The 18,957-nt window shown below is 48.0% G+C and overlaps 3 protein-coding genes and 1 long non-coding RNA gene across 5 annotated transcripts; all 4 read right to left on the bottom strand.

Annotated features, from left to right (window-relative positions):
- Window positions 1–638: 638 nt before the first annotated feature.
- Window positions 639–2,770, bottom strand: LOC123446632 (transcription factor bHLH110-like). 2 transcript variants are annotated; one of them, XM_045123205.1, is made up of 9 exons: window positions 2,643–2,770; window positions 2,466–2,574; window positions 2,324–2,384; window positions 2,147–2,247; window positions 1,933–2,030; window positions 1,645–1,806; window positions 1,416–1,490; window positions 1,251–1,316; window positions 639–1,115 (listed from the first exon to the last, which is right to left on the bottom strand). In XM_045123205.1, the coding sequence occupies exons 2-9, from the start codon at window positions 2,569–2,571 to the stop codon at window positions 909–911; spliced, it is 876 nt and encodes a 291-aa protein (XP_044979140.1). In that variant the 5' UTR covers window positions 2,572–2,574; window positions 2,643–2,770; the 3' UTR covers window positions 639–908. The 2 variants fall into 2 exon arrangements, with proteins under 2 accessions (XP_044979140.1, XP_044979139.1); XM_045123204.1 differs by having other exon boundaries at window positions 2,147–2,250; window positions 2,643–2,765.
- A 1,746-nt stretch (window positions 2,771–4,516) lies between these two features.
- LOC123448989 lies at window positions 4,517–6,879 on the bottom strand. Its single transcript, XR_006631946.1, has 2 exons — window positions 5,781–6,879; window positions 4,517–4,879 (listed from the first exon to the last, which is right to left on the bottom strand). It is a non-coding gene; the product is annotated as an uncharacterized LOC123448989 (long non-coding RNA).
- Window positions 6,880–7,998: 1,119 nt separating this feature from the next.
- LOC123450623 lies at window positions 7,999–9,080 on the bottom strand. Its single transcript, XM_045127781.1, has one exon. The coding sequence runs from the start codon at window positions 9,078–9,080 to the stop codon at window positions 8,193–8,195; it is 888 nt and encodes a 295-aa protein (XP_044983716.1). The 3' UTR covers window positions 7,999–8,192.
- Window positions 9,081–16,082: 7,002 nt separating this feature from the next.
- Window positions 16,083–18,562, bottom strand: LOC123446631 (histone-lysine N-methyltransferase family member SUVH2-like). The gene has a single exon (XM_045123203.1). The coding sequence runs from the start codon at window positions 18,541–18,543 to the stop codon at window positions 16,357–16,359; it is 2,187 nt and encodes a 728-aa protein (XP_044979138.1). The 5' UTR covers window positions 18,544–18,562; the 3' UTR covers window positions 16,083–16,356.
- Window positions 18,563–18,957: the final 395 nt, after the last annotated feature.

Here is an 18,957-nt window from a genome sequence, read left to right as displayed (position 1 = left end):
ATCGCTTAAGGCAATAAATAGCTTCCATGGACGCGGAAGATGAGGACTTGAGCATTCGGTATAGAAAAATAACAGATGAATGAGACCCATAGCATTGGACACAATAGACAAAACATAGCCTGGCAACCAAAAAGGTAAAAGCCCATAGAAGAACGGCCGCACCACCAACATCGGACAAGCAACCCATAAAAGATGAAAACATGCCACGAGAACTGTGAACAATATTTGCAGAGAAATTGCACTAATCACGGTGCGAGTTTTGATCCAACCATTATCCTTGCGAATGAGACCAATCTAAGTCTCTGTTCAGAGACGCTCCGCTCTACAGCTCCGAGAGCGGAGCTATAGTTAAAAATAAAAAGGCTCAGTTTTCTACCTTCATAGATTCTGGGAGCCAGTCAAGTACTGAACACGGCCTAAATCTTATCTAGCCGAGTTTTGGCTTACTTGTTTCTTTTATAAGAAACACAAAACCGCTTCCGAGGAGTGGGTTTTAAATAAACAATAATGCAGACGTCGTTTGACAATCTACTTCCTGTCGTTGTGACCTAATCGTGAAGTTGCCACGAGATAATTGCAGTCTCGGGTGCCAAATAGTTTAAGGACGTCCAGGATTGCATGATACTCGTTTATAATCGTGAGCATGAAACTATAACCTGTATTTATCCATGGAAATCAGACATTCATAGGAGCTTAACATCCATTCCCTTTCACCGAGTGGACGTGAGCACTGATCGAGCTAACACGCCATGTGAATGAGTCAGATACGAGCAGCAAATTATTCTAGGTTTCTACAGTACTGTAGCTAGCATCGCAGTAGAAGGACATGCCATGGTGACGATTATATGGTCGTGTCCTGTACCGTTCTTCTACATAGACTCTAACCAACGTAACCTTCTTCAGCTGAGCTACAGAGCAGTGAACCAAGCACCCCCCACGTCGGCGTGAGCGCGGCCGTGGTCACGCGCTGCGCCGGACACGAGGCTCGCGACGGCCGGCGAAAGCGGGGCCACGCATAGGCCACGCCGGCGCAGGCCCGTCGCGGGCTCCTCTCCGGCATCCTGCGACGAGGACGGCGAGGAGGAGCTTTCTCCAGGGTAGGGCGCGGCGAGGATCTGCAGCAAGAGACATGAAAAATGCACCGGTGAGACATTGCAATCTGCATGTGTAGTGTAGCATTCATATTTGAAACATTCAGGCGCTGGTTGATGACGGGATGATTGCACGATGCAGATAGCGCGCGAGGTCACCTGGATTTGGTCGTGGAGGCTCCTGATGCAGGCGGCTGCCTCGTGGAGAACCGACGCGGTGTCCGTCTGCAAGATGCGTATGGATCGTGTTCAGGAGCGGTTTCAGTTCAGGCTTGTTCGTGGAGAAGCAAGAACACGGCGGCATGCATGCACATTTGTTTTTACCTTGCCGTAGGGGGAAACCAGCTGCTGGAGCGCCGTGATCTTGTCCCCCAGCTTCTGGCTCCTCTTGCACGGTGCCTGCATGCATGTGCAACGGATGTAATCCTTCCGATCACAAATTCGTGTCACTCGGGAGCATTGATCAAGCTAGTGTCTTTTCAGGTGTACTACTCTCGGGCATGGCCCAGTTACGAATCCAGCAGATAAAAACGAAGAGCAAACGCAACGTCACCTTGGCAGCTGCTGTATTATTTCTTGGCTTTGCGCTGCTGCCCTGCAGCCGGCCGTGCGGACCATGCGCCGTCGTGGCTGTCTTGCGCCTTTTGGAGCCACTGAAGCTGCTTCCGTCAGAGACCATCGTCTGGCCGCCCGCTGCCGTCCATCTCACAGGATGCTGACAGAAAAACAGACATCCCAACAGACGTGAACACCACATCACCATGGTTTTCGTATCTTCATCAGATCGATCACGGGATTAGATAGATGATAGCAATAATAACAATAGAGTAAAGAGCGGTACGGTGGCAGCAGTAGGTGGCTGGGTCTGGGTGTAGCCGAAGTGCATGAACGCAGCAGGCCTGCCGTCGCCGCCGCCGTAGACAGAACCGTCTCCCATTCCTAGGTTCACCGGCGGGCAGCGAGATCAGAAACCAGGTAGCAAGCAAATAGAAAAACCCGACCCTACTGCATCCCTCGAAATACAGTACAGAGGAAGCAGACAAGGACGTACGTACCGAAGTAGCTCTCGGAGCTGCGGGTGGCGAAGAGAGGCGGCGCCGGGAGGTTCTGAAGCGTCGACATGTGGTGGCAGAGATGGCCGTAGTCGGCGGCGAGCCTGCTGCTCACGGGGGAAGGAACGACACCTTCAGCCACTTGACGTGGGAAACTAGCGAACGGGTTTGACAACTTACATTCCGTCGAACCCCGCGGAGGATCCGGCGGCGGAGCTGGAGGATTCACATTTCACTGCAACTGAAAACAGAAGACGGTTTCAGAGGGATCATCACGGAGAGAAGCTCGTGGCAGGCAGGGAGAGGGAGGACGGGAACGTACCGTGGTCGTCGCCGATGGGCAGCAGGAGCGAGGAGTGCGCAGGGCAGTTCCACATTGTCGTGGCGATCAGGCTCGATCCAGCAGCAGCTCGCAGGATCTCATCCATCACCTGGGATCGAAACGACGACTCGTTCAGTTCCGGTCAGGAGGAAAGAAGGCTCGTCGCTGGTTACCCACCCCATGGAACGGAAGAGCACGCGCCGCGAGAAGAGAAGAGAAGGGAAGGGAAGCCGGACGCTCTGCTACCAGTTCATCTCAACTACTCCGACTAGTTAAGTAGTCAAGGTGTGCGCCTATAAATAGATAAATGCGTGCGTGGGTTGCTCTTCCCCTCCTGCCGTTTTCACTCGCGCCGCTGCAGCTGCGGATGATAATAACAAGCCGTCCGTCCGTCCGTCCGTCCGAGCTAGCTTGCCAAAACAAACACGTGAGAGAGAGAGAGGGAGGGGGCAAGGAAATCAAAGGATCGACCACTATACTCGTCCCTTAAATAGCAGGGCCACCCAACCTCCCGGTTCTCGTAAATAAATCCAAGACCCGGCCGTTCATGGCCGTTCAAGCCACATGCATTGACTTATTACACGCAGATGTCATTAAGTTCTGGCATGATTGGCTCGGGGCTCATCCAATCACTGTTGCAAATGCGTTACGATCTGTTTGATATTCTACTATCGGTACTCGTACTGTTGCCGGACCAGCTGCGCGGCTTTGGCAGTGTCATGTAGAAAACGAGAATTTTTTGGCCTAGGCGCTTGTCCGTCTCTCGTACTACTGCCGTCGTGACGGCTGACGAGTGTCGGGACGCCGGTCCGTGCCCGGTTGACCGCTGTCCGAACTGCCCAGGAAACTCGTTTCTTAATCGTGTCGGGATCAGTTCGAGGCAGCGGCCAAGCCGATTGTTTAAGCTGCGTCGATTGCCATGATATACTCCATACTCGAACCAAACACCCGAGACCGAGCCGCGGGCGCGGGGCATGGCCGGCCGCACCATTGTTTAAGCTGCGTCGCGTCGCGTTTCTGTTTGAGCTGAGCTGCGATGGCTTGTTTTCCTGAGACATGGCAGCTCACTGTGCAACAAAACTAGCAGCCCATCGCAGATTTCGTCGGGACAAGGGCGCTTGCGAAGCTTCAACGGCTGGATTCAGCGGAGCCTCCAAGCAGAGCATATCGCTGGACCTTGGAAGACAGACACCAATCACCTATTCACCTATATATATAATAAAAAGCAAAAAGAAAAAAAGATCTAAATCCTCTCAAGGAAGAAAAGAGGGATTAATTTCATTGACGTCAGCTAGGTACTCCCTCCGTAAACTAGCATACACCTTCCTTCACAGTTTATAAGGCATACTCGTGTACCTAAGTCGTCAATTTGATTTATATAAAATATATTATTTAACATAAAAATTATATCAATAGAAAAAAGAACATCTAAAGTTTCTAATGATACTCCCTCCGTTACGGTTTAGAAGGCACAGTTAGACTTGCATTCGTTTCCAAAATAAACAAAGATTAAGGCACGTTGTATTTACTCCTAGCAGCTAATTAGTACTCCGTTGTACTATTTTTATATGCATGTGTAGTGTGAATGTTATTTTTTTAACTCATTTCACAGCCAATCAATAACCACCTAGGTCCTAGAGAATTTGCATGCACGCTTTCTAAACCGTGACGGAGGGAGTATACTTTTTGTAATATATGTCTCTCGTAAAGTTGGTCAAATTGACGACCTAGATACACGTGTCGGACTTATAAACTGAAACGGAGAGAGTAGAAGCGATTAGATCACTACTTAATAAATACTACGTCATGATATGTTCATGAATGATACGCAATTACATTTCTTAGCCAGAAGGGAAAAAGGCGCCACCGATATTCCGCATCCGGCACTCTGTTTTGTTCAAAAACGCAGCCGACTATGCTGCCAAACATAGAGGTCCTCTCACGCCCAGACTCGAAATTCAGCGTTATTTCCTGAACATAGTGGCGTGCACAGAGACACCAATCTGTTGTGGAAGAAACGCAAACGCGCGGTTGCAGCGGCTAAAAGGGGATACATCAGACCCAACAAATAGGATGCACCAAGTCAACAAGTTGACGCCTGCGGCCCTGCCGTTTCATCAAGACAGAGTTGGAAACAATCCCGCCGTTTCATCAAGACAAACTTGGAAACAAGAGGCTACTAGAACCCCAAGCTCATTTTACCCTAAAAATGGTAAACTGCTAACCAAGTTTCACCATCCCAGACATAGTTTCACGACAAATTTTTCCGGTGCGTGATTTCCGACCATGTCACCTCGCCTGATTTATAGCAAAGTTAAGAAGCAATCGCTTTCGCCCGTGCCGTCTTGGTAATGTAGAATAGTTCCTGCTGACGAGTCCACATCTGTGCCTGAGCCCTTGGCCGCCTCCTCTATCTGCAGATCAGATGGCAATTGTTTTCACCAAGCTATGAATTGCAAGATAAAAGAATGGACAACCAAATTTGACTCGGTTCGTTCGTGGTTATCACAGATAACTGCTGCATCACGTGATTAAACAAGTGATATCGAGCAGTCTCGGTTGTTTAGAGCTACCAATCAAGCAACAAAACTAAAGGCTTAGAGCTACCCACATTGACCAAGGCGACTGGTATCAACCACTTCAGGCTTTTTAACCTGCTGCAAAGCTCTTAATCTATGCACATAACATGTAAGCACAAGAAGGCAAACGAGCCAGGTATCGTGATCCGAAACATGGAAATCTTGTGCCCAGAAAGCTTGCATTTGGCTGATACTGCCGAGGAGAATCGGAATTCCTCTGTGGCAGGTAAACCCAGTGTTCATTCAACCAGAAAATATGCCACATTTCATATCGCTGGAAAAGCGTTTGCCCTCCATACACAGATATGGAAGCAGGTGGGATACCAGGGGAAACAAGTTACTCCTTCCGTTCTTTTTTTGTAAGACGTTGCACACAGCTGAGATTCAACTGTTTTGGGCACCGTCTGAAATGTCTACAACGTCTCATAAAAGTGAACGGAAGGAGTAGTAACAACGCACAGAGTTTCAGGTAGATTGTACCTTGCCAGTACAGATCATCACACCAAATTAAAACAGCCGGGATGATGTAACGAGTATATATCACTTAAGCTACGAGTTGACAGACATGAAAAATGATGCAGAGATAGATGGCAAAAATAGGAAGAACATAGCGTGAAGGCCAACCCATTTGACTTGACATGGATAGTCGAGAGCGCAACCGGGGTGCCCAAGCTACACAAGATAAAGATATAAGACTTGAAGTCACCACGGAGAAAAACATTGCGTGCAGGCTAACCCATTTGAAATGCAGGCGGCATCTACATGAAGCAGATTATCAAACTTGAAGAAACCATATAGGTAGACAGCTAATCATAGACGAAAGTGACCTGAAACAATAACGTTTATGCATTACGGCAGCAAACACAGATTTGGAAGATGCAAGGTAACCAAATATAGAATGAAGCTCAACAATGATATGCAGGATAAGATATTCGATTTGCAAAGCTCTTGGTTTATAGTTAAGAGAATCTTGGCTCTTATGCAAGGACATCCTTGTTGTCGATTTTTGGTGACGGAACAAAACTGAAAGCTCGAATAGTCAAATGATAGGAGTTCAGGTGTCTCAGTCAAGGATAGACAAAATTACCAGAGCACTACAATAATAACAATCAGCACCTCCTACCATAAATATCAGGCCCTTCATAACCAGAATGAATTCAGAAATAGTTGACTTAAAAGGGAGAAAAAAGTCCTGTCCGAGGCTCCAAACGATTTGAAAATGTTATCACTTAGCAGCATATTTTCATGACCAGTACTATGAAAGAGAGATGCATGTCTATTTGATTTTCAGCACAAGCTCGTGAAACATTTGTCTATCTACATCTTGATTGAAGATTTATTAAACGGACTGTGGGCAATTTCGTTCATTTAAGTATAGCCCTCTAACAAGATATGCATGTACAATACTTCAACATCTCTGGAAGCAAAACACAGCCAGCAGTCAGAAAAGGGCGCATATATCTTCAGGCTTTTGGGAAATGCAGCAAAACCTCTGAGGCTAGAAGATTAAGTATAGCCCTCCCACAAAAAAAGGATCAAAAAGGGTACATATATCTCAGGCTTAAGAAAGTCAAACATAACAGAAGCTGTGGACAACAAATATAATTTAGTTCATTTAATATATCTGTACATAAGTAATTAAGTGTAGCCCTCCCACAAGATAAGAGTCAGAAAGGGTGCATATATCTTCAGGATCAATTGTAAGTTGTAACTCCAAAAATCAAGAAGCGCCAGTGCAGTACAATTCAGTAAGAGATGCATGAGGCCGGCCCTCTCCCTTCCCTCGGACCCTCTCTTCCAATCCGCCGGGCCGCCCCTACTCTTCGGCTCGGAGGGAGCAGCAGACGGACCCCCCCCCCCCCCCCCCCGGGAAAAGAAACATAAGTCTGTCGGTCCGCCCCCGCCTTCAATTTGGGAATTTCTTGATTTGCTCTAATTTACTAGATGCAGGTAGTCGATTTATTTAACAGATGCAAGTATTTAAATTTATGTTCCCCTTGTTTTCCTAATGTAGATGAAGATGAGTGGAATTGTTGGCAGTAGCATATTTGCAATGTGGGAAAAGGCTTCAAAGCCAAGGAAAACAGAGGAACTATCCACACCGAATCGGACAGTAGCTGCATCTAGTACTTGTACTTCTCCTGTTCATTTTGATATCATCACTTTATCAATCAAAAGGTACTTATGTATTTATGGCGTTATGGTCTGATACATTGAAATATTACTATTGCCGTTATGATAGTGTTGTTTTGTTCATATATTACTAGTTTTGTGTTGTTTGGTTCATATACCACATTTAGAGCAAAAAAAAAATTTGGATGAATACCCAGCCTTCATTTCCTGGCGCCGCCACTGCAATGAGATGAAGAAATGCAACCCAAATCCATTATTCGGGCTTTAGGAAAAAGAAAAAAAACAATCCTACTGAGTTTTTTCAGGAAATGATTACCAGTGCAGTTACATAGTCAGAAAACCCAAAGGTTGAATAATAGCAGGGGATTAAGAAATCATTCTGGCTCATCTACATCAATTGTGTTCAAGGTTTGTATCAGAAAGGTCACAAAGAGAAAATCCAGTTTGCATCACACGAAAATGGACTACAATTAAACGGTGTTTCACCTAAGTGGTCTAAAGTTTGATCTCTTTATTAACTCCAAATATATTATTACCTCCAAGAGAGTCAATTAAAAGGTGCCCCTCACTCTTCAAGGCCTACACATAATCACCCGGTGGTACTAACTAACCACTAAAGTTTCACCGCTAACCTAAGATACAAAGGTTCCAATGCAGTTACAGGTTTGCAGCAGTAACAAGTAAACAAAGAGGATGTGAAGTAAGTATGAACAAAAATTGACAAGTACTTAACAGAAGCTTATGTGTTATCTCCAATTTGTATCCTAGTAGGTTCATATGAGAAGAAGAAACAGCACATATTTTCAGTATTGAACAAAAACTCCAAACCAAAATCCAGTGGGCACATTGCATATATCATGCGAAAAGTGAATTACAGAGCCTTTCTCCTTAGATCAAAAGAGACTGCTTAAACAATCATTAGAGAAAAGAAGGTTAAAACTTTATTGGCTCTGCCCCTGGTATTGATGCATTCACTCCGAGCATAGCAGCCCCCGGTGCAAACTGCTAGAAAGGATTACCTTGCAGGCGCTGCTGCAGGGGCACTTACGACGTTCCTGCGGACCACCCTGGGGCCTCCGCCATTGCCATTCAAACTCAAGCCATTGCCACCGTCCCCATCACCCACAATCAAATCCCGGAGGCCCGAGGTGAGGTCTTTCTCTCTCTTCTCCTTGTCCTTCTGCTTGGCCCTGGCAGTGGCGGCAGCGAGCGGCTCGAAGTGGTTCCCGTAGATGTACTCGGCGGAGTAGCCGTCCTCGTCGTCAAAGAGCATGACGTGGCCGTGCCACTCCCACACGCGGTACTCCCCGCCGGCCTCGTCGTGGAAGCCGACGCAGACGTGGTGGTCGCCGACGGCGACGGACTGGCCCGAGTTGGGCTTGAGGGCGTCCCCGTCGCCGGCGAGCACCATCCTGACGATCTCCTTCTCCAGCTTGGTCTCCTCCCGCGAGAGCATCCGGCGCCGCCTGGCCTCCGCGGAGCCCTCCCCATCGGAGAGGCCGCCGTCCTCCCCTTCTTCTTGGTCGTCGTCATCGTCGTCGGACTCGCCCGCCGCGGCGGAGAGCGCGGCGATCTCGTTGAGGAGGAAGTCGTCGAGGTCCTGGGTGAGGAAGGAGTTGGTGTCCAGGAAGGGCGGGCGGAGCTGGACGCGGCTCATCAGGTTCTGGAGGAAGAGCGCGTCGACCGGCGCTCCGGAGGGAGCGGCGGCGGAGGGGCGCGGCGAGGGAGGGGCCATGGGCGCGGAGGCGTGGTAGGGTTTTGGGTTTGGGGGCTCGTCTTGTGTGGATGTACAGCTGCAGATAGGCGAAGGGGGCTCGGTAGCGAACAGAGAGAGGTCGTTGGATGCGAGCGACGGGGAGATATTTTTCTTGGGGGACTGCAGTATGCAGGAGATGGGCTTCATCAGGTTGGGCCTTATTGTACAAATCCGTCTACATGGGCTGGGCTTAATTTCAGTCCTTGTATCGATTGGTATACTTTGGTCACTTGTATATATGCGGGCTTGCAAGAAGTAAATTCCTACCTCTGTAAAGAAATACAAGAGTGTTTATTACTCCCTTCGTTCCTAAATATAAGTCTTTCTAGAGATTCTACTAAAGAACTATATACGGATGTATGTAGACATACTTTAGAGTATATATTCACTCATTTTGCTTCGTATGTAGTCACCTAGTGAAATCTCTTAAAAGACTTATATTTAGAAACGGAGGGAGTAGATCATTGCTAGTGATCTACGTATACGCTTTTATATTTTTTATTGGAGGGAATATTATGCTAAAAAAAAAGCTTACAAGTAGCACGTTATTTCTCGTCTATTATGACACGATAGGGCTATTTCTCGCATGTTATGACACGTAGCTCTAGCTCGTCTCATGGCGCAACACAGCCGATCCAGTTTTGTAGCAGCGGCGTGAGTTTTTTTTTCTCTCTCTCTGATTTTTATCGGGGTTTTTCACTGTTTTCTTTGGGTTTTCATTCTTTTAGTTTTCACCAAGTTTCTACAGTTTTTCAATACTTTCTTTTTCTTTTTTTGACCACATGTATATATTATTTGTATACATTGTATATTTTTCTATACATCAGTAACATTTTTTATAGAATGGAAAGACCCTATTTGACGTTTTTTTGTGTTAGAGGGTCGACCAATCGCACAAACATGTTATCAATTCGGTTGGCCCATCTTCCATTATACGTGTAGCCGCACAGTTCCCGTTTTGGAAACTTTCTTCCCAGCCGGTTTTATCAACTTTGGGAACCTTCTAAAAGATCTCTAAACCAGGTTTTTTTTAGTTTAATACTCCCTCTGTCTCAAAATAATTGTCTCAACTTTGTACTACTCTAGTATAAAATTGTACTAAGCTCAAGACACTTATTTTAGGACAGAGGGAGTACTTTTTTTCTTTGTTTCTTGTTTGATTTTAATTTTAAAATATGTTAGAGAAATTCAAATAATATGAAATTTCAGAAACTGTTTTTTGGTTCTGAAAATTCTTTGGAGTTTTAAAAAATGTTTCCTTTTTCAATTTTTATTCATAAATTAAAAAATAGTTCCCATTTATCAAAAAAACATACAGATTCAAAATATATTCACGTTTAACAAGTGTTCCATTTTCATTTTTTGGTTCGCAAATTTCAAAATGTTCTTGTTTTCGAAATTGTTGAGGAAATCTAAAAAATGTTAGTATTTTTGAAAAACGTTTATATCTTTTCAAAATAATAACTCAGAAACCATTGACTTTTTCCAAAAAATGTTCATAGATTCACGAATAGTTTGTGATTTCAAAATTTTAAAAATATTAGAGTTTTCATTTATTATTCACCATTAATTTACAAAATGTATCACATATTCAAAAATATATCAGAATTTCAGAAAACATGCCCATTTTTGAAATTATGCTCGATAAAAAAAGTAGACGTTTCAAAATTTTGGTTCAATAATTTTGAAACTTCAAGTAGACGTTTCAAAAATTTTGTTCAATAATTTTGAAACTTCTGTGTTTCAAAAAATATTCACTTTCTAAAGAAAAAATGGCATCTAAATTTTCATAAAAGGTTTGATCGAATGCACCCCGCGCTACCTATTAGTCAGCAAATATGTTCAGCCCCGCTTGTTAGCAGCTTGCTCGTAGGTGAGGTCATGTGTTCGAACTCAAGCGAGTGCATGATATTTTGGAATTTTGCATGGTGTGCTCCCAATTTTAGTCTGGGCAACTTCGTTGCCTCGTTGTGCGTCGCGCAACCATTTGATGCAAAATGCAACACATAGGAGCCCCCATATAGAATTTAAGAATTGAAAATCAATTTTTTAAAGGGCCTAAAGTGATATATTAAACATCACTCGTCCTAACAAATACATCCATATAAAAAAAATACATTCGAATCCTGTGGGATGAAGAAGTCTTCTTTCTCCTGAATCCACCGACGGTGCACAATGTGCATAGCTCACTGCCACCTCTGGGCCTCCTCCTTGACGGAGCAAACTTTATATTCCAAGGAGCTTGTAGAAGTAGCAGCCAATTACTCATCGGTACAGAGTTTGGCACCGTGATTCTAGAAGCATATCGCCACCCTGGAAAAGAAAACTCAGGTAATGGTATGTAGAAACTCCGAAGACAATGAAAGCTAGCCGGACGAATACACCAGAAAACTAAACCAACCCGATCTAGGGATGACATCCGGAGGGTATTGGACGGGTGGAGCCTCCTCATACCCTTACCCGCCCCGTATGATATTACCCATTACCCTTACCCATACCCGTCAACAGGGATTTTTTTTCCCCATACCCGTTACCCGACAGGGCAGACGGGTACCCGCGGGTAAAATTACCCATATTTGCAAAACATCAGTTTAGAAATTTTATAGTTATAAACTGCATTGTATCATATAGTTTACAAAAATAGATTATAACTACAACACATACTTATAAAATAACATCATATAGTCATAAACAACAACACATAGACATACACTTTCAATTCATAAATTATTGACATCGTGTAGATTATAGAGATAATTTTGAGTTTACATAGATTTTATATGGGTACATGGGTATATGGGTATGGGTTATATGATTCCATACCCATACCCGCTCTACCCAACGGGTCTCAGATTTTCCTATTTATATACACATGGGTAAATTTTTGTCTCGTACCCTTACCCTAATAGGTTTTTTACCCGTAGGGTACGTGGGTAATGGATACCCATTATCATCCCTACCCGATCCCGAATTTAGGCAGCAACAATGCAATGTTGATGGAAAGCTACCGAGCAATGGTCTTGACACTTTGAGAAGTTAAGACATGAGGACACGATACGTCCTTTGGGCAGAGAAACGAGAGTGGCACCATAGGCTTGCAACCGATGCAAAGTGGCCACAATCATATGGACACATGACATAGCTCAGATTCCGGAACAACAAAAAATTAGGCAGCATCAATGCAATGTTGTAAAGCAACCGATCAAAAATCTCGATGTTCTGAGAAGTTAAGACAAAAGGACGTGACACTTTTTCTGGGTGAAAAAATGAGGGTGACACCATAAAAAACAAGGATGACAACATAGATCTGCGACCGATGTAAAATGACTACAAACATGTGGACACAATACATTGCTCAGATTCCTGAATAACCAAAATTTAGGCAGCATCTATGCAATGTTGATAGAAAGTCGTGAGAGTGGGTGACAACAAGGTAAATCTTCTCAAGATGGTATCAAATTGACAACGCCGTAAATCTTCTCAAGATGCAAGATTGTTAGCTACTTTTATAAACTGTAATATTCTGAATGCCGTTTTCCCGTGTATTATTTGAGAAAGAGACCTCTACCTCTTCTTTCTAAACCGAAGTGAAAAAAAAAGTCGTGACTTTTAGAAACAGAGGTATTCATTGCCCATGCATTCATATACCGAGATTTTAGATTACTGTAGTTTTTTTAAAGAAAATCTATATTGCAAAACTAGGCATGTAGTCGTATGTAACTTAACTTTCATCCATGTTATAAGTTGCAAGTATAGAGAGTCTGATAAGTTCAAAAAAAGGATTAGAGTCTGATTCTCTACTACTTCAAAAAAGAAGGGAAAATCTAAAGAAAGGCGCCGCACCACAGCTTTTTCATGCAACTGCTCGCATAGCTTCATGCATATACAAGAATCTTCTACCTCATGCTTACATCATCGCATTAAGTGCTTTTTTGAACTTAAAAAATGATTTATCTCACAGGTTAATAATTTGATTCAAGATTCGCCTTCACCGTTAGGTTTGTCTCGACGAGACCCTCAAAATAAGATCTCATGTTGACATGTTTCAATAAATTTTTCGCCGTTCCTAGTTGCCATATTTATGTCATCATAGTTGTCATCTTATGAGTATATAGTTGTCACAAAAATTATACATAGTTATCGGGACAAAATATTTATATTTATTAAGCATTCAATGTTATGTGAAGCTAAAAAATGGGTATTGAAGCACTAAAATAAGCAAGTAAATGGATGAACTAGCACAAGTACAATGAATCAAGTTTTTTAGTGGGGTATATCGACATTCATAATCCTGATAACCAAGTTGATTTAATGTGAGAACTATATGACAAATAATGCGATAAATAATGCGACAAATAAGAGATAGTAATCTGGTAAGTATCGACGAAAATAAAAGTTATCGAAACATATTGACATGGGATCTAGTTTTGAAGATCTCGTCGCGAAAAGTCAGTGATGAAAGCGGATCATTAATTGAGATAAAAGTTTGAAAGATAAATATTTTTAAATGCAAAATGAGAAGAATATTTAATGATGTCATGCTTGTGTAATGTTGCATGCATGTAAGAAATGGATGGAAGGAAGCACCGCACGGGAAAACTTATGTCATGAATGTGCGGCGCCGCTCCCTAGTGAAGTCAAAAAAGAATAGCGTTCCTTTTGCTGCCAGGCGGAGTGCTTTGGTCTTTGGTCCAACCGTTTCATTTTTTTTGGCATCATTTCTTAAAAATTGTTTTAATTACACCACCTTTTATTGGCTTATGTTTTTACTAGTACAAATGCATGTAGCGTTGCAACGGGTTAAAAATATCGTAAAACTTGTTCCGTGTGTCAGTTTCTTATATCCGGTTCTGATAAACATTGGTTATAGTTTATAATGTTATTGTTATTCGGAGTATGACGCGACCTGACGATGGAGTCCCACACGTACTCATCCGGAAACCAGGCGGTCTGACGGACGTCTTGTCCGTCGCTGCGGTATGAATGCCACATGGCGATGCTCCGGCTCATCGTCCGAAGCCAAATCGAGTGACGAAGGAGGTCAGAGCGGAGCAACCGAAGGAAACAGAGCTGCAACTGCCGCGCATGTATCCGCGGGAGGGCACGAAGATAGTCGACATATTTGATGAGGAGTAGCTATGTAGTATGTAGGTTTTTTTATTTTACATGCTTTTGTATGGATATAAAAATTTAATATGAGATGTTCGGCCATAGTGGTGCTAATTTGAGGCGTGTCCAGTCAATACCGCCGACGCGTCCACCAACATCTGAGGAGTCACATTTGCGATTCATAGTTATAGATGTTTTTATTAACTTAAAATGTTGCCATCAAAATGTAAGGCGGTGCAGTCAAATAATCACAATGAACCCAAAAGACACCTAACAGATAAACATTTTTGGAAGAATATTCCTTTTTTTTTTCAAACGCCATGAACAGTCGCACATAAATTCAATGGATGAGCATTGTTTTTTTAATCGGTGCATCCAGCAACAACGATTGATAAAGAAAGAAGCAACAGTCACCAAATCCTCAATGAGCCGCACTGGAAGCTCCTTATCCACACATCATCTCCTCCTCCTGCTACCTCACACCATCATGGCAGATCCCCCTGCACAGCCACCACACATCATCTCCATTCCTCTTCCTGCTACCTCACACCACCATGACAAATCCCGTGCTACACATCAATGAGCTCGCTCAGTCTATTTTCTCTCGCTCCATCTCTCTCATTGCTTGTTGACGAGAGTGCTTTACCCGACCTCTCCCCGGCCGTTGACCCTGCTTAAAGCAGAGCCCGCTCGAAGCCGACCCGCCAGCGCGCGAGAGACCCCGACGCCGATGGATCCGTGGGGCGGGGGCGCGCTCTCTTCCCTGCTCTGGACGGGGGAGAAGGAGAAGGGGCGGAGGCGCGTCGGAGTGATGCTGCCAGGGTCCTTTTTATAAAAAAGAATCATTTGTTCTTACTTATTTTTGTATTGTGATTTATTTCCATAAAGCACAAAGACTTATTTGTAAAAGCGCCGCAACGACGGGAGCACACCTGTGCTTTATTAGAGCATCTCTAGTGGATGGTGTATATTTGAACGTGTATATCTTCATATACACGTCCATATATACGGCGTGGAAATTATACACGTCTAGTTTTTCAGTGGAACGTGTAAATTAGGACGTGTATATTCCCCTCATTCTTTCCCCCTCTGCAAGATAAGAGATTCAGTAGTTCAGAGAACAAGACAGGGGAGCTTCGCCGCATTGCAGCCGTCTCCCTCGTCGCCGGCAGCCTTCCCCGTGGCATCCAAGATGTCCATGGACTCGAGGGTGCCTCCCTCGTTCCATTCCCATCGCTAGGGTGACCGGTGGGCCACCACAGCGACGGCCCCAACCTCGTCTCCGACGAGTACCCGAAGCCCTGCAGGCCGAACTGGGCGTCCGGGCACAGGGAGCCCCGGCCTTGCTTCTCAGGGAGGAGGAGGCGGCGGTGGACCGCCAGCCCGCCAGCACCCCGCCAGCAGCCCGCCCCGCACCGCCGCCGCCCCGCACCCCGGCCACCCCGCCCCGCCGCCGCCAGCCCGCACCCCGCAGCACCGCCCCGCCGCCCGCCCGCACAACGCCCCGCCGCATGTGCACGTGATGCAGTGGCGTGCGTTGGCCGACGGCGCTGGTCCTGCCGATCCGATCCGCCGCCGCCTCTGCCCCCAGATCCCGTCCCCCGCCGCCTCTGCCCCCAGATCCCGCACCGTCTCCGCCTTCCGATCCGCCGCCGCCGAGCTCGGGCTCCCTGGACGCGAAGGCCGCGAGGAGGCGGGCGCCGAGGGAGGCCGAGAGGAGGGCCGGGGCGGGCACGCGTAGGAAGAGGAGGGAGCTCTGGGACGCGGGCGTGGGGCGAGCTCACGAGCGTGGCTGGGTCGTGTTTATTTGCATGACAAATAGCCTCGTGGATGGACGTGTATAACTTCCACGCCCGTATACACGTTCCAATGGGAGGCATTTTTCTGCTACCAACGTGTATATTTACCATCCACCTCCATATACACCATCCACTAGAGATGCTCTTATTAGGGAAAGATTTGGCAAACCAATGAATGATTACAAAATAAAATCCTAAAATATATTTTGATAGGTATATCACGAGGAAGAGTTGATACACATTTATTAACACAAGCACATTAATATGGGCAGGTAAATCATAGATAAAATATGGGAGTAGTAGATAGAGTTCGTGAATATATAGGACAGAAGGTGTTGTGTGCCAACCACATAAGAGTAACCCACACCAGCACTTGTGCAGGTAAGCCCTGACCAGGCTAAAACCACATCAAGAATGGCGAAATCACATAAAGAAAATTCTCCACCAACTCCAGAGACCTCTCGCCAGTTAACTTTGCAGTCTAACCTTTTCATCTGTGATCCCTGTCGCCAGTTTCACTGACCGATGCCGTAGTCGATGCTCAGCTCCCGCAGCGGCGGGATTGTGTCCATGGCGAACAACATCAGACGAGGGTACGACTCGTTGTCGTCGCCACGGAGCACCAACTGGACGAACACGTTCGGGGCGCTGCTGTGGCTGATGTAGGGGGCAAAGTTCCTCCTCCAGGACACGTCGAGCACGTAGCACGGCCGTGCGAAATGCGCGAATCGGGGAGGTTCCTCGGCGTCGTCCGGAAGCGCGACCGCCGAAGTGTCTCCCCACTCCCTCCATCTCGCCGGAAACTTCCTCGGATCGACGATGGCGCCCCATTCAGTCGATGCGCCGGGTGCATTGCCTGCGTGGTGACCGTCGTCGTGCACGGTGACCACGTCTCCGCTGAACTCGCAGACGAAGGCGCCCGGCTGGATCAAGTCCAGTGCCCTGACGCCCCACTCCGTCTCCCTCGACCGGAACACCTCCAGCCGGTGCTGCATCCCTCGCTGCGTCACCCGGTTCGAGCAGCTCGCTGGGCACCCGCACAGCGCGCCGCACTCGTACACCACCGGCCTTCCCCTGACGAGCGTGCCGTCGGCATTGTACGCCGGGCCGCCCCCGCCATTCTTCCTCACGCAGGCGCAGCTGCCAGATGACGACGACGACGACCCGCCGCACGCCGCCGTCGCATACCGGCAGCACCTGAAACGCCTCACCGGCCTGGGCAGCACCGGGGACGCTGGGTATTCAGGGCGGGCAATGTACTCGAAGCCGAGGGGAGAGAGGTCTCCATCCACATCGTTGAAGACGGGTACACGGATCGCCTCCTTGCCCTTGGACAGGTCTCGCGTGACGTATCCGCGCGGCCGGATGTTGGAGTCGAGCTTGTTCGTGAGATCCCGGGCAGAGCACCAGATTTTGCTGCCGAGCGGGGCCTGGCCGGGGATGCGCTCGAGCTTGAACTTGCAGACCTCGTGGCCTGACTTTCCGGGGCCGTAGGTGGTGGAGGCGACCTTGTAGAGGCCGTCGTAGACGTACAGCTTGGCGCTGGGGCTGGTGTCGCAGTCGTGGCAGCGGATGACGCGCACCTCGACGTCGTACTTGTGGCTGTAGGCGAGCGCGAGGTTGCCGCGCTCGAATTCCTGGTCGGTGTTGTGCTGGACGCCGTGTCGCTGGCGGCCGCCGCTGCCGGTGTATATAAGGACCTCGCCGTTGTCGTGGTCGTCGAGGTAACCGCCGGAGGAGACAATGCTGGTGGCAACGGGGTGGCCTTCGCTGACGAGGTTGGCGGGGATGAAGCCGATGCCGGCCTGGGTTTGGTTGTGGAGGCCGACGACGATGAGCTCGGCACGGTAGCTGAAGACGTCGCCGACGTAGATGCCCGGGATGGGGCCGACAATGCGCACGTCGCGGTAGAGGCAGAGGCCCTGGGAGAGCATCGTGCTCAGGGCGGTCATGTCGGCGCGGAAGCGGCCGGCGCGGTGGTAGACACCCCGGACCGCCTCGAAGGTGAGGCGCGCCCGGCGCGAGAGTATGCGGACCTCGAGGTGGTCGGTCTCCGCGGTGACGGTGGCCCGCACCATCTCCGGGCCGGCGGTGCCGCGCGCGCGCTTCTTGCCCTTGGCGCTGGCTCCGGCGGTCGAGGAAGAGGCTCGCGCGGGGTCCGCGCTGCGCGGAGCAGGCGGAGGCGGGGGAGGCGTGGAGGAAAGGTTGGCGCTCCGCGGAGCAGGCGGAGGTGGAGGAGGCGGTGGCGTGGGAGGCGATGGCTGGGGACGTGTGGAGGAAAGGCTGGCGCTGCGCGGAGCAGGCGGAGGTGTGGGAGGCGGTGGCGATGGCTGGGGAGGTGTGGAGGACAGGCTGGCGGAGATGCCGTCGAGGCGCCGCTGGGCGAGACGGAGGTGGTGGACGAAGTCAGCATGGTCTTCGGGAGAGGGTTCGAGCTCCCGGCGGAGCGCGGCACATAGCTCGGGGGTGAGCGGCGTCGTTTGGGGCGGGGCCGGGAGAGCGTCGGCGTCGGGATCGGGTTTGGTGGCAACCCGGCGGAGGAGGGCGGCGCAGAGATCGGCGGTGGGAGCGGGCGCGTCGGGATCCGGCTTGGGGACGAGGAGGGGACGGCGGGGAGCGGACGCCATGGGCGATCGGCGACGGCGGAGGAGGGTTTTTGGGCGCTGGGCTGGACGGCAGAGGATGTTGGAAACCGCTAGCATTGATTTTACTCTGCCATGTGCCCACGCTGCTGCCGCCAGCGTCTGGTCTTTTCTATTTCCTCCCGAGGGCGATTATGCCTTCCCAGATTCCGTACTTTCAGTCGCCATTTCGAGTAGTGGTGGATTGGGTGGATTCATTGCTCGTCGCTGCACGACTCGCGAATTTACCGTCGTTTTTTTTTTTTGAAAAGGCGAAGTTACCGTCGTTAATTAAGGGCAGGTTGGACGCGAGAATTTAGGCCGTCGGGAAAATGTTGTGAAACATTTGCGGGCAATGCTCTGCGGGCGCGTCGGACGAATCCTTCGGCCAGCCGCGTGCCGGCCGCGCGATCGGTGTTGTATGCGGACCGCGTCGTTAGATTTTTGCGTAGCATTTTTTTTATGCAATAAATTTTGTTTACGATGCAGTAATTT

This window comes from Hordeum vulgare, chromosome 4H (genome assembly GCF_904849725.1).
Source record: "Hordeum vulgare subsp. vulgare chromosome 4H, MorexV3_pseudomolecules_assembly, whole genome shotgun sequence".
NCBI classification, from domain to species: domain Eukaryota; kingdom Viridiplantae; phylum Streptophyta; class Magnoliopsida; order Poales; family Poaceae; genus Hordeum; species Hordeum vulgare.
The sequence above is the reverse complement of the archived record's forward strand: the minus strand, read 5'-3'. Positions and strand labels throughout refer to the sequence as shown.

Coding starts and splice junctions, on each gene's coding strand:
- LOC123446632 (XM_045123204.1), bottom strand. CDS start 2,571: ATGGATGAGATCCTGCGAGCTGCTGCTGGATCGAGCCTGATCGCCACG. Junction 1,491..1,644: donor ATAATACAGCAGCTGCCAAG/GTGACGTTGCGT, acceptor ACATGCATGCAG/GCACCGTGCAAGAGGAGCCA. Junction 1,116..1,250: donor GCCTCCACGACCAAATCCAG/GTGACCTCGCGC, acceptor CTCTTGCTGCAG/ATCCTCGCCGCGCCCTACCC.
- LOC123450623 (XM_045127781.1), bottom strand. CDS start 9,080: ATGAAGCCCATCTCCTGCATACTGCAGTCCCCCAAGAAAAATATCTCC.
- LOC123446631 (XM_045123203.1), bottom strand. CDS start 18,543: ATGCTAGCGGTTTCCAACATCCTCTGCCGTCCAGCCCAGCGCCCAAAA.